A 14,471-nucleotide genomic window follows, 5' to 3' on the forward strand; every position below is an offset into this window, starting at 1 on the left:
ACTTCGAAATAAACCTACTACCTTGTTTACACAGCTATAAAAAGTGGCAAAAGTAATCACTCCAACCACTCCAGAAGATGGCCACGCCTCATGAGCAACAGAGATGAAGGAGACTTGTATATAAGCACATTTCCGGGAGTTGTGGATTGCGAATTACCCCAGCTATAGGGATGCAGTAATCCCTAGGATATTACTGGAGGGGAGAGAAAGGAATGAGCCTCTAACAAAAATGTCAACCCATTATCCCCACTGAGATGTGCCTTTCTCTCCTCTAGTAACATCAATGGGTCTTAAACTACACTACACCTTGGAGACGGCAGTTAGTCTCCTCAATGATCTCCAGAGTGACTCCTATTCAGGATTTCCTGCTGTCAACCAACCAGGGATGAGTCAGCTACTCACCACTTCACTGGAACATCAGAGGCACTTTGCATGCAGCTCCTCATGCTGCCATATCAACTTTGGGGATGTGTCATGGTTATAATCAGCAGTGACCAGCCACAGGCATCGCTGCCCAGTGAAAGCCCCTACAGCAGACAAAGTAGCTACTTGCCCTGGCAGAACTTGTCCCTGCTGGAAACCATGGTTAGCACCACAGGTGCCAACAGCAGCTGTGCTGATCTAGGGGTTGCACCAATACAGCGACAGTGATGGCTAAAAATAGGGCAAACGCAAGGCCTTAGTCAGCTCCATATTTCTGATGGCAAAAAGGGCACTATTCTGCAACATGGAGCATTTTGCCGGTGTTTTGCCAAGACATCAACTTTAATCAAAAGCTATTTTCAAAAACATTTGGTTTCAGCAAGCTTCCCTGCAAATGTAATACCCTTTTAAAGATTTGGGAGAAGAGCTTCACAATACGGATGTTAATCTTTTCTAATTGGCAACCTTTTATTTTTTGTATTTAACGTAGCTGAAATTAGTTTGATAATAAATTTACATTCCATCTTTTATCTAGATGGATCCCAAAGCAATTTACAAATTAATACGTAACAATTTCACCCACCAGCTCTGAGGTAGAAGGCAACTGTTTAACTCCACCTAGCAACAGTAGCTTAGGAAAGGAAGAGGTTCTACATCAGCAGTTCTCAAACTGGGGGTCGCAACTCCTCAGGGGGTCGCAAGTACATGCACAAAACAGAGACCGACTGCTAGAATATATGGAATTTAAATCTAGTGTTTTCGAAAATTACACAGACCTTTCTGTCGCAATGTAGTGTATTTACTTCAAAAAGTATTGTAAACGTATAATGCATCTATCATTGTTCCTAAATAAAATATATATTTGTATTATCACCACCTTAAGAAAACTGGACTCTGGGGATTGTAGCATCGTGCATGCATGTTCGTTGTCTTGAGACTAAAAAAGGTGAGACCGAGACAACATTAGAGGTCTTGATTGTTCAGCAGCTGAAGAGCTATAGCCATCTCAAAGTTTGCCTTAGCACTGCCCTGCCCCCCGAAGCCACCCCTCTGAGCGGAAAGGTCAAACGTTATGCAGAAGTGAGGTGGCATGATATGGCATTGTCACCCTTACTTTTCCAGTTCTGCATTGCTGCTAGTGCCTTCAGAGCTGGATGTCTGGTCAGCAGCCACCGCTCTCCAGCCGCCCAGCTCTGGGACAGCACGTGCCAACAGCAGCAGCGCCGAAGTAAAAGTAATGGGGTGCTAAGTCTGCTGTGGAAAGGTTTTTTTTTTTTGCTTCCTCCCAGTATTAAACAGTAAATATTAAAAAAAAAAAAAATTCTGCTTATAATTAGAAAAAAATGTTTTAGTCAATTTAAAAGTGGTGAGAAAAGGTAAATTCATTTTAAACAAGGTTACAAATGTAGCATTTAAAAGTGTTAAATATAAAAAATTGTTTTTAATTTATAAGGGGGGGGGGAGGGTGTTGCTGTCTGAAAGGGGTTGCCAATATAAAGTTTGAGAACCTATATCCATGAGAAACTTCAAGGAGAATTTAGGTAGGCAGAATATAATTTAAAAAGTTGGATTTTGGCCAGGCTACAGACATTAACATTTCCCATGGGGGAGGGAACGGGGCGGGGAAGATGAGGAAAAGAAAGAGCCATAAGTGACTATAAGTTGTCAGGAGGACCTTGATTCTACTTTTCATCTAAGAGATAAATTTGAAAAATGTCCTACTGGGGATGCTAACACCATATGAGGCATTGGTTTTAATTAAAATGATTTTTTGTGGTTTAGATCCCAAAACTTAATGAAATAGTAGATTTAAATTACAAATAAAACAGATAATTTTAACATGTATTTGCAGTTTTTATATTTGCACATGAATTTCTGCTAAGAATTTGGGACCTTTTTAAATTAAACATTTCCATTCCCTTTTTAATATGGACTCAGAGGAAAGAATGCCACCTATCGATCACCAATATTTGCCGCATCACTTGGGTCTTCTTTGGAAGGCTCCCAACTACGAGCTTGGTCCTATTAAAGCAAATGAGAAAACTCCCACTAAATTCCATCAGGAGCAGATCTCAAGGCCTGCAGAAGCATGACCCTACCTGAGGGATTTGACAAAAGGCAGTATGGCTGAAATTGACATGCTCAATAACTAAAGATCTATTTCTAGTTAACTGCTGGTATCTGCAGGAGCAGATTCAAAACTGAGTCCACAAGTGGGTTTCCCTTCCCCACACAGATGGTTTCTTAGTAGTAAAAGGGTGAATATAAAAGTTTGGAGCTATATTTTAGTAACAGAATGGGCTACAGAACAAGTGTATTTGGCACACAGGTATTGGTACCAATATTTCGGTCTCCTGTCATGGACTCTTTGATGGGTAAAGTATTTTTCAGATTAAACATATGGACATAAAATTACTATTTTCTGTATGTCATCTTGTTTCATATTTATTCTACTTATCTGACTCCGTATGCTAACCTTTAACAGGGTCTAGGGCATAATTTTCAAAAGCATCTAAAATCCTATTTTCAAAGGTGACGGGCACTTCTGAAGCTAAGACGATGTCTATACGTACAGCGCTGCTGCGGTCTGGTGAAGACGCTCTATGCCAACACAAGAGCTCTCCTGTTGGCATAATAAAACGACCTCGACAAGTGGCAGAAGTTATGTCGGTGGGAGAAGCTCTCCCGTGGACATAGCACTATGCACAGGAGCTCTTATGTCGGTGCAACTTGTATCACGCGGGGGAGAGTTTTTTCACACCCCCGAGTGACAAAGTATGTTCACGTATGATAGGTCTACACTACAGGCTTATGAAAACAGGACTTTGGCAACTAAGGGACTTCAATACTATTGAAAATGTTGCTACTCGTCTCCCAGTAATGCTGAGGGAATTTAAACAGCTGAATCTCTCCTACATAGCAACAGCCGCCCTGATTACTTAGTCTTGACAACTATGTTTATTTCATTTTAAGTGTTTGACTTCATTTTAATTTTAAAACACTAATCTCTTAGTACTACATGTATATCCCTGCAGAGCCTAGCTTCGTTACTTCTGCATCCCCAACTCCTTCTGAACTAAAAGCATTCCTTTTTAACAAGCTACTCTTCTGAAAGTATTTCTCATTCTTCTACCTATAACACAGAGAAGTACCTACATTTGTAAATATGTCCTCATTTAGTGTGGAAGATTACTTATGGAAAGGTTTATAACCTACAGCTATAACGCTTGAGAATTTGCACTAATATATATTTAAGTGCAATCCAGATGCTTTTTATTTTTGTATAAGTGTGGATTCTCTTGTTGTTCTTCCCTCCTCCCCACCGATAGAGAAAAGAGTTTTCACACACCTTGCCATTCTAAGCCGCTTTTTACCTCAGCTGACTGATGTCCACACCATCGTAGAACTTCAGGCCTGGTTGGGACGGCTGCTTTCCGAAGCAGTTATCAATTCGTTGACTGGCTAGCAGATGATGGGCTGGAGTAGTTTAGCCAAAACTACTTACTGAATATCAAGTGTCCACAGTGCACCTATCTCCCCACTGGCCTACGGAACTCAAGCACGAAGTCACTCCTAAACACAGGAGCACACTGTGCTGCACTGGACCTATATTCCCATACTGAGGTAATGAGATACACAAACTGGCCCTTGTCACTAAGAACGGCTGTTTCAGACAATGTGGAAAGGCTGAAGGTGGCAGTTCTCCCCACTTAACTGAAGATAGCAGGATTTGGGGAGCATAAGGACAAGCCAAGGAATTTGGACCCCCTCCTTCTCCCACATCCCCTTTGAGACACCAAAGGAAAAGTAGTTCCCTCCCATCCTACGACAAAGCACCTCTTTCCCCCCCACAAAGAGTAATCAGCTGCCCTAACTGAGTCCAACAATGCCATGGTCCCAAAGATAGCTGCTCCTTGGCTCACAGGCAGGAACAAGAGGGGTCTCTGGTTTTCACGAATTTAGGAAAGAACTTACCCACTCACCCAGAGTCTGGAAGTTGAGCTGCCTTTTGTACTGAAAAAGTATATCTGTTTCAAAGAACTTGAATTTGCAACATTTGAGGGCATAAAATATACAGACATAACTCCTTCCCCACCCCAAACTGGGCTTTTGCTTAAACGGGAAAATCAAAATAGAAAGGAGTGCTCAATGTCATTCTGCATAAGTATCTGTGGCTCAGAGCATAGCCACTCCGCCTCTAATGTGGAGCAGAGCTCAAAAGGCAACTCCAGAGAAGATACTGGATAGAGGACCAGATGTGTTTTAATTTTGTTGTATCTTAAAACAGTGCTACGTTCCCAATACAACAGAATAGGCAAAGTGGTAGTCACTGCAAATTCTTAAGTGCTTGAGAATGAAGACTGCACAATTCAAACAGTCCTCTATTTGAAGGGGGAAAAAAGTGTTTGCATTGAGATGTGCACCATCTCAATTAGAAGATGGATTGGCTGAGAAATATCCCTTTTCTTCACCAAAGATGTGATCATACAAAATTAAGTTATGTACCGACTCAATGGATGCCCTACATTTCAAATTTAAAAGATACTGCTACTCAGCCTTTTCATCAGAAATTGGGTTCCCTAATGTCCTTGCATAATATGGATATCCGTTTTGGGGAAAACCATGTGGAAGGAAATTTCCAACATAGTATCAAATTTAATTGTACTGTACAGCTTTATGGAGCTGCTCGTCTTAGCTGAGTACATTCAGAAAACTCAACACGAAAGAAACCACCACTACTGGGGTCTTATGGAGCTCAAATTTAATGTTTTCTAGTCAGCAAATACACAACTAAAAACCTGCTGACTCAAATCAAGCCACAGTGAAACCTGCACTAAGGACCTCCATGTCTTAACACAATTTTAAAAGTCTACTCAAGTCTTGCAGTACACAATTTTGTTGAACCAATAGTTGAAAGCCCATCTCTTCTACTGGGCTACTGAACTTGTTGATTCCTTGGGTGGCCACTTAAAATAGGTTTCACTGTATTCCCCATTTTCTAATCTTCATCTAGTGCCTGTTTGCCTGTTCTCAGCCTTTTAAAAAAAAAAAAAAAACTGAAAAATTTCAGCCATACAAAAATAAACTGTTTAGTTATATAATAGTGAAGCTTCAAAAGATATTAAAAATAAATATTTAAAAGATAACATTTTAGCTGCCATTTCCAGATAGCTATAGAAGATAGATATCAAATCTAACATTAGCAAGATTTTACTAATTTGATCCAAAATTACTTTTATGCAGCTCCCTAGAAGTTAAAAATCTAGGTCACGCAACAATAAAGGATGGGACAGACTGCCATATTATACCTTGTTATCCAGACTCGCTTCAGAGGCATCACATTTTGTAACAAGGGCCTTGTAATCTACCATTAGAAATTAATAAGCAAAACCTACATAAATTTAGTTTTCCCTTTCACACCAAATTATATTTTTAATATTAAAAATCAGATCCTGCGTAAAGAGAACAAGACCCCAAACAAGTGCCCTGATCTTGCAAACTAAAGATGTGTTTGGGGTTTTTTTGTTTTAAATATAAAGTATAGATGTCCTAAAATACTGTGTGCTCATGGCTGATGTGAAGAAAGGTAGTGTGCCTGACCCTTGTCACCTCTGGTCTTTGGGAGTAAACCTCATATTTAATTGGGCTTTCTGTGCCCATTCTTGGAAATATACTTAAGGAATATGTTTTTGATGTACAGCCAAAACCAGAAATTAACAATTAGCTTCTTGATGAGAAGAGAAAATATTTGATGGATTATGTTCTCTCCCCTTAGGCCACTAGTCTACTCTAAACTTTACCTGTTTGCTTGACTGAGCTACATATGATTTTCATTCTTTTGGTGGCAGCTCTTGGCATGCCCATTGCCAGGAATGGGCTCTGCACTGGGAAAACATAGCCCACAGTGCAGTGCAGTTCATGGATGAAGGTGTAAAATATTCATAGTTCTATTCAAGAACTAAGTATGTTAATTTACTATACAAGAGGATTTTGAATGCATGCATTATAACTCAATAGCAAGTTACAAGGGGAGTGTTAGAGATCCTAACAGAATGTGAAACACCTGCCTAGAACCTTAAAACAAAGCTCTTGCCAGTCAAGCAGCTGTGTATTCCTTATGCAAAATAATGAATTACACCTTTCAAAGATGAACCATATAGGGTTTTTTAAAAAGGTCATTCCACGGGGATACAGTTCTTTGTCTTTCCTAAGCAGATCATTGTACATCTGATCATATGTTGTTTTGAAATCATAAACATTCGGCTTGTCTGGTGCTGGTCCTGGCAGTTTCACATGAGTCCCTGTTCCAAAGGATCGAACACTGAATCCTCGTTTGCTGAAAGACACAAAAAGGGATTTATAATTAGATTGGAAAGATTTAAAACCTACATGTCTAGGTGCTGAACAGCAATGCACTGGACTTGGAAAAAAAATAAGATTCTTAGAGACCTGTCAACTCTGAATCCAACCTTCTAAACACATTTAAGATAAAAAATTATACATTTGCAATTTAATGTAAGTCTTGGTGCACAATATGTATCCTACACGTCATTTAAATAACTTTAGTTATGTTGCAAAAAAGTGGCAGCCAGAAAGTGTGAAGTTGCGGGCAGTCTTTGTCTGATATCACAACAAAACAAATTGGATTGTATTCTTTTTCAAACTCACAAGCTTTTTTCCATTGTGTTCTAAAGAAGCTGAAATTATGTGGGTTTTGTTTAACTCTGTTTCTCTAATATCCTCATGCCAAGAGTTGTCTGTTCAACCACAGAGTGGAAAGTGTGCAGGAAGAACTCAAAACTGTTACATAATCAAAGGTTGTACTTCCTGCTGTCTCCCAAATTTTGCATCTGTACGGGTGCAACCCTAATATGCAGCATAAGCACAATGAGAGACTGAAAACAGAAGGGGGAAGCTTTATTGATGAGCACAGAAACTATGAAAAAAAGAGACATGGTTAATAAGACAAACCTTTATTTTCAAAACATTCCACACTCATCCATAAACCAAAAAAAAAAAAGCCCCCAAAGTTAGAACAAGCTCCCCACCTGTATCTCCCAAGGAAGATAAAATTAAAGCTTTGAGATTGAAAAAGTTCATCTTGATCTTCCTGATATTAGTGGTTGAAAAAGAGTTAGCAAAGGGACTCAAAACTGCTGTACTGGTACAAATCATGACTACACTAGGCATTTGCACTTAGACATCTGTGTCGACGCAAAAACCAAGCAAGTGCAGATAAGGCCTTAGCCACAAGACTATCACCAATACAGCTGATAATGTGTAGTTCTAATACACCAAAATGTCAAAACACTCCATTTTTTGCCAATCCAAAATCAGTTTCTATGGAAGAGGCAATATTCAATAGTAACAGTTCTCCTATTGACTCCAGCTGTGCACCTGAAACACTGATGCAATCTAAGCCACTACAAAGGATTTTTTGATAGTACATCTATTATGGGAAGGCTGGAACGTAAGAAAGTGAAATTTGTCCTCATGTCCCACCCTTTAATAATGAGTAGGGTTTAATGGAGAGAAATAACTGCTACAGAGTCCCAGTATCTTATAACAGAGGCCTTCAAGTAGAATCTGTAAAGCTGTAAGGGCCTTTCACAGAGCCTATTTCATGACTATAAAAATATATCTGCACCTATATAGCATCTATTCTCAGACTACCCATGACTAATGCATGAGATTCAGTGTGCTACTTCTGACAGTTAAGCATGCGTCTCCCCTTCAGTTTGAATTATTAATTTTGGCACTGAAGCCAGATCTCCATTTCAAACTCCAGCAGGAAGATAAAGCAGATAGCAGCTCCTGAGTTTGGCACCAGTCCTTGGTTTGATGCTCTCATATTCCACCATGGCAAGTCACTTGCAGCACACTGTATGACCGATACATACTTGATAACCTATCAGGACCACTACTAAACACAGATGAGAGATACTGCTTCGGAATCAGTCCCAAAAGGAACAGATTCCTCTCATTTAAAATTCTGAAAAGAAATGTATACCAGCCTAAAATTTTACTAAAAATTATTAGTGCACCTGTGGGTCTAATTTTCACAATATTGCATCTTTGAAAACGTATTATACCAGAGTAGAATTGTATACATATGCACAAATACAGCTCTCCTCTGGCACACAACTGGGTGGCAGGAGGAAGAGGTTTGAGCTGGACTGTCTGGACATCATGGGAGCTAAGTTCTATGAAAATGGGCAACCTGGAGAGCATAACGAAAAAAAACCCATCAAATTAAAATCACTGAATTTACATTCTGTGAGCCTTCACTGAGTTTTATAGAAGTGGAAAGGAAGGGAGTGACGAGATTTTAAGGAGATGAGTAAATAATACTGCTGCTGAATTTAAGGGCCCTTGCCACAGAATTTGGTTCTAATGTGATACAGGATACACAGGACCTTGATTACTGAATTATATACACTAATAAATCAAAACTACCAGGTTCTACCCCCACCCCAACCTTGCTAAACACGGATGTAATCAGGAAGTAAAATGTGCAAAAAACCATACCAAGATCCCATGAATTTCAACTTCTCCAAGTATTTTCCCCTACCAAAAGCTGTAACTGCATCATCGCTGTATCTACACCCTTTTAAGGATATTCGGGCTGATTATCAGGAAAAAATCTTCCTGAGAACAAAACTATTAAGCTATGGAATATGCTGCCAGAGAAAGTGATGGAAGCACCCCTGCTTGGGCATTTAAAACTATGCAATGGAATACCAGAACATATACTGTAGGTAACGATGCTGAATTGGCAGGGTGATAGACAAGATGAACTACAAGGTCTTTTTCATTTCTAACCTTTGGCTGCTGTCCTGACTCCCCTTTTGGCCCACAGACCACCCAAGAAACTTTACCACACTACTGTTACCAGGAAGGAGAAATTTATTTTGGAAAAATCAACACACAGTATAAGTTGACACCTTATTAAATGACGAGCAATAAATAACTGAATTATAGTTTTAGTAGTAGCTAATTGACGCTAACCACCTTACATACTAAGCAAAAAAGCAAACGTGTACAGTGTATTGACAATCATTATGGGGTAAAGAAGAGGTCAGGGGACAGCAAAAAAAACTCCAACCCCATCCATTATTTTCACTGCAAAGAAAGGCAGTTTTGTTTATCAATTTTATTCCACTCCATTCACCCCACCCGCCACACCAACAAAACAGTTGGTTGTCTAACCAGGAAAAAATGGGCTGAGACACACAAAGGTTTGCAGAATTTGGGTTCCAACATATAAGTGACAGATCCTCTTATGCTTGGTTCTCACTTGTTTTGACTGAAGTCCCTCTATAGCAGCTTTCAGGGTACCTACTTAAGAAATGCACTTGGCAATTTCAATATCTAATAAAGCAAGTGATTAAACAAGAGATCTTACTTATTCTTATAGATTCACTACTTCTTGACCCAAATTACAGGTCTTCTGAAAGACTTTTACCATTTTAAAAACTTCTCCAATTAAATTGATAAGCATACAATGCTTAACAACCCAAAGGTTAAGTCTCCCTGAAATGTCAATTTACTGTTTAAAAATGCACATATGCAGCTTCCAAGAGATGGCTATAAAATTTCAGCAAATTAAGTCAGCTGTACAGCGATTAGGACTATTTTTAGTTACTTTCCTCCTTTCATTTAAATCAGTCCATGCTGAATTGCACAAGTACAAATGCAGAACATTCACTGTTACAGATCAGAAAGACATCTGAAAGGAGGAAGGAGCAGTATCAGAAATGATAGTACTCAGTATTTCAAACAGAACACTAATTTTTTTTAAATTAAATTATATAAACCTGTCTACCAATTTTTTTAAGAGCACCAAATGTGCATTGTTTAAATTTAATACAAGTACAAACATCGGAATCAGCTAAGTTTTTCCAACCAGATTGAAAATTAGTTTGTCCACAAATTTTGCCAGAGTCTGATGGATACTTTATTGACTTGTAGCCAAAAGTCATAATAAACCGGGCATGTCTTCCATTCCATTCCTGTCAGCAGCTATTCTTTTAATAATTAAAACAGAAAAGAAATTTCGAGGGCAGACAAACAATCAACTGCATGGTGCTGACTTTTAGATATCTTTTCACTAGGTCATTATGGAAAGGGGGGGGGGTGTATGCACACGTGCACACAACCCCACCCCGTTGAATATTTGTGGAGTTAAGATTATGAGAAGCAGGATCAGTCTGTTGCTTCACATATACTGCAATACCACTGCAAATATCTTCTACTCCCAGTATGGCTTCCCAACCATAATCCTATATCACCAAGCTCAAGCCTACCACATTTCTCATATTTAGGGTTATTTGGTTGACTATTTTATTAATGTATTAAGTGCCACCAACACCCTTGACCTCGGCAAGCTGCCACTTGAAAACAAAGGATTGTAATAATGCTAAGTTTTGCTGAGTATCAGCACATAGAAGAACTCGTCCATTAGCCTGTCAGAAAGCAAAGGGTGTGAGGAATCTGAGCGAAGTAGTCTGTCAGTATTGTTTAGGAGGTAAAAACATCTGGCTTTCTAATTCTGATGTGATTTCTGGAAAGGCATTTCAAGGGTCTGGCTTGCTTTTTAAAGACCCAGACTTACAACGTCACTGAATTGTCAAAACACAAAAGAGACCGAAGTTATCAAGCCCTGAGATCCAGAGCAGATGTGAGCATGTACTGTGAGCAACTGACCTTCAGCATCTCAATTCCTTGCTCTCCAAGTATCAAATTGCAAGAAACAAAAATAAAATACAAGTGTTTAATTTTAAGTGTTTATGCACATCCTATTCCCAGGGACTGAGTGCTCTGTCTCTGTAGTGCTCCAAAACCTTCTTGGCATAGATTGTGAAGGACCAAGCTTTATCCTAAACTCTCATGTGTTCCCACACCACAAAGAAGAGGAAGGCTGCCTTAGTAATGTATTTGTCTTACCGTGCTTTTTATTCCATCTTCCCCTCTTCTCACCTTCCTATACTTTCTCCCTCTCCAATAATTCTGAATGCTCTACTGTTTCTGCACAAAGTGGAGACAGGAACTGTGATATGAAACTGAGGTGATCCTGGTAAGTTTCATTCTGCTAGACCAGGGGAGGATAGGTGGGATGGATGGAAGTGGAAAGCGTATATGATTTCCCACAGTTGAAGAGAGGAAGACTCATTTTTTAAAAGATTAATTTCTCTTCCCTTCCCCAACCTTTGGCACAGAGGCTAATCTCTGTTACTCATGCCTAGGCCATTTTCCATACTTACATTAGTTTCATTCTACTGCCCCTACTGGGCAAAAAAGTACAACAGGAGAACCACGACAGATGGAAATTTTAATGATGAAATTCAAACTGTTCAGTTTTTGTAAATTTTGCTGCATCCGAACTAACACCAGATCTGTTTTGTAGTTGAAATACACCAGTACATTTCTACCTGTGGAATCCCAGAAAGGCAGTGTTTGTTACAGAAGTAACTTCATAGGGGAGCTAACACCAATCTCCCATAATTCTTACATGAAAATTCAATTTTTATACAGGTGTCTAGTATTCAAATATTTTCTTAACTTCAAAACAATTGAGATGCAGTTACACAAGAAATGTGAACACAAACTGGTCTGAAGTAAACATCAGATTTATATCAACTTTCATTCCTGTAGCTACAATAACCAATAAGATGTTTTAAAGTCCATGAAAACAGGTTGTCAATTATGAGAAGCGCTTCAGTAAAAGAACAAATCCCCCCATTTAAAAATTTGATATGGAAATAAGGCTCACTAATAAATTCTGTACACTACATGATGTAAAATGGTATCTGGAAGGACTACAAATAGTGTGAATTAGCCAGTCTGTACCTGTGAAAAACAGGTTTGTAAAATGGAGCTCCCTTATCCCTCTCCTGCCCTTTCTCCACCCATCTGTTTCTGCCCTACAGTCATCACTTCATCAAGTAGTGGGATTTCGCAATACGACTCTGCCATAAGATAATGGCGTAAGAGAAGATTTTGGCACCATACCCTTTTCTTCTTCCTCTTTCTCTACCCGCCCTCCCTCCCAGGTCAGGATGGTGGAATTGCAACAGTCAAGTCATTTTCTTCCACTTTTTTCTCCTTGATTTTTTCTGTTTGCATACCACTGGCTGAAATGAGTCACGGGAGATGCAGACATACTGGCCACAGCTTTCACCACAACACTTACCACAGCCACCCTCTCTCAAAAGGTAAAAGCTGCATTTGATGAAGTCTGCATCTCATCTGAAATAATAAATAGAAACTTTTCATTGGCAAGGCTTCCTACCCCAAAATTTGAAATTCTGATGCATTCTGACTTATTTTTGAGACGTCTCTCTTCCCTAAACAGTCAGAGCACAGCTCTCAAAACCAAAGTCTTTACACGGCATTAGTAGTGGCCAGAGTACATCTGTGTGTGTCACTTACACAACATTTTGTGCTTTGACATAATCTGAAAGTGTTTCAGCACATTTCTGGTAACTGTACAAAAAATTATTGCTAGTGCCAATTGAATTACTCAGCACAGCCTTCTTCTGCTAAGCAATTAAACAAGTTGGATTAGTGAGTGAATCCAGATAGCTAGCACCAAGCTTCAGTAATACCAAAAAAAAGAAATCTAACATTTACAGTACAGGATAATTTATACAGAGTTTTGCATTATCAAGGTCAGAGTAAAGTTATTTATAACTATATGGGAAATATTAAGGTAACTCTAAGTACACCATCCACAGCAACAGCAAGACAATACTAGCGTACCTCAGATCACTGCTGATCACTGCAAATGCCTCATTCTAACCCAATGCATCAAGAGGTCCATTGATGGATGTAAGATTTGTGTAAATAATTTCCACGAATGCTAGTTAAAGTTATGAGCCTAGATAGGAGACTGTACCCACACTCAGGGCATGTCTACACTTGCAATTTAAAGCTGAAAAAGTCCCTTTTTTGCACAAAAACCATGGGAGCGTCTACACTTACTAATGACTTTTTGCAGTGAACCTCAGAAGTCTCACCGCAAAAAGACAACCACCTCCACGAGAGGCATACAGCTCTTACTGGTGATGCTTCTGCAGTGATGTGGAAGTGAAGACACGTTCTTCCTGTTTACAGAGCTTTTAGCTCCTGCAGGATATCCCACAGTGCAGAGGTGACCACTCTGGGGGGCCAGCAGCTCTGCTGCTCTGACACCAGGTAAACAGACAACCCCACCCTCCCCCTGTAAAGCCCTGGGGAACTTTGAAACTCCCCTTTGTGTTTTCTTGTCAAGTGCTCACTTATCATTTGGCCAGGTGACAACACTTGCTCCATGGAGCATATGATCCCCTGCTTGGACCAATGCGAGCTACTGGAGCTGATCACCGTTTGGGGAGAGGAGGCCGTGCAGGGACCCAGGATGCCCCACAATCACCTCACCCCACCTTTCCACAAGGCCTATCATCAAAATAGAGAGAGCTGAACTGTGGGATAGCTGCCCTCCGTGCGATGCCTCATCGGGGATGGAAGTACTGCAAATGTAAACACTCTCTGTGGAAGTAAATGGGTTCACAAACCAGCTCTTTTCTTTCAGCGGTTCACTATCACCACTGAAACTGACAGTGCAAAACTCTGCAAGTTTAGACATAGCCTTAGTTTAGCAATAACTTTACACAGATAGGCCCTGATTCGGTATGCATGTGCCCAGCTTTAAGCACAAAGACAGTTTCAGTGAAATCAGGCGGACTATTCATATGCTTAAAGTTAGGCACTAAGTTAAGTACATTGCTGAACTGGGGCCATGGCATTTTCCACCAGACGGATCTCTACGCACTTGACATACAACTCTACTTCTAGGAACACAACAGTTGTTTAACAGCTGACAGCAGTGCTCAATAGCACTGATGAATCGTTAACACTTGAAAAAGGACACAGCAGTCCTTATTCAGTTTTAGACGCTGGTGACATTTAAAGCAGAAGAAACAGAACTTTAGTCCAAGCAGATAAGTTAATATTCTGGAACCTTATATGGCTTGTGTTCTAAAAAGGAAATCTCACCTAACCTTAAA

The 14,471-nt window shown here is 39.7% G+C and overlaps 1 protein-coding gene across 1 annotated transcript in view; it reads right to left on the reverse strand.

Moving 5' to 3' along the window:
* SSU72 (SSU72 homolog, RNA polymerase II CTD phosphatase) overlaps positions 1–14,471 on the reverse strand; it is a 61,882-nt gene that overhangs the window by 39,109 nt on the left and 8,302 nt on the right. Inside the window, exon 2 of the mRNA XM_077837146.1 lies at positions 6,617–6,760. Within this exon, the coding sequence (XP_077693272.1) occupies positions 6,617–6,760 (144 nt within the window). The remainder of the gene's footprint in view (positions 1–6,616; positions 6,761–14,471) is intronic.

This window comes from Eretmochelys imbricata, chromosome 18 (assembly GCF_965152235.1).
Source record: "Eretmochelys imbricata isolate rEreImb1 chromosome 18, rEreImb1.hap1, whole genome shotgun sequence".
Taxonomy (NCBI): Eukaryota; Metazoa; Chordata; order Testudines; family Cheloniidae; genus Eretmochelys; species Eretmochelys imbricata.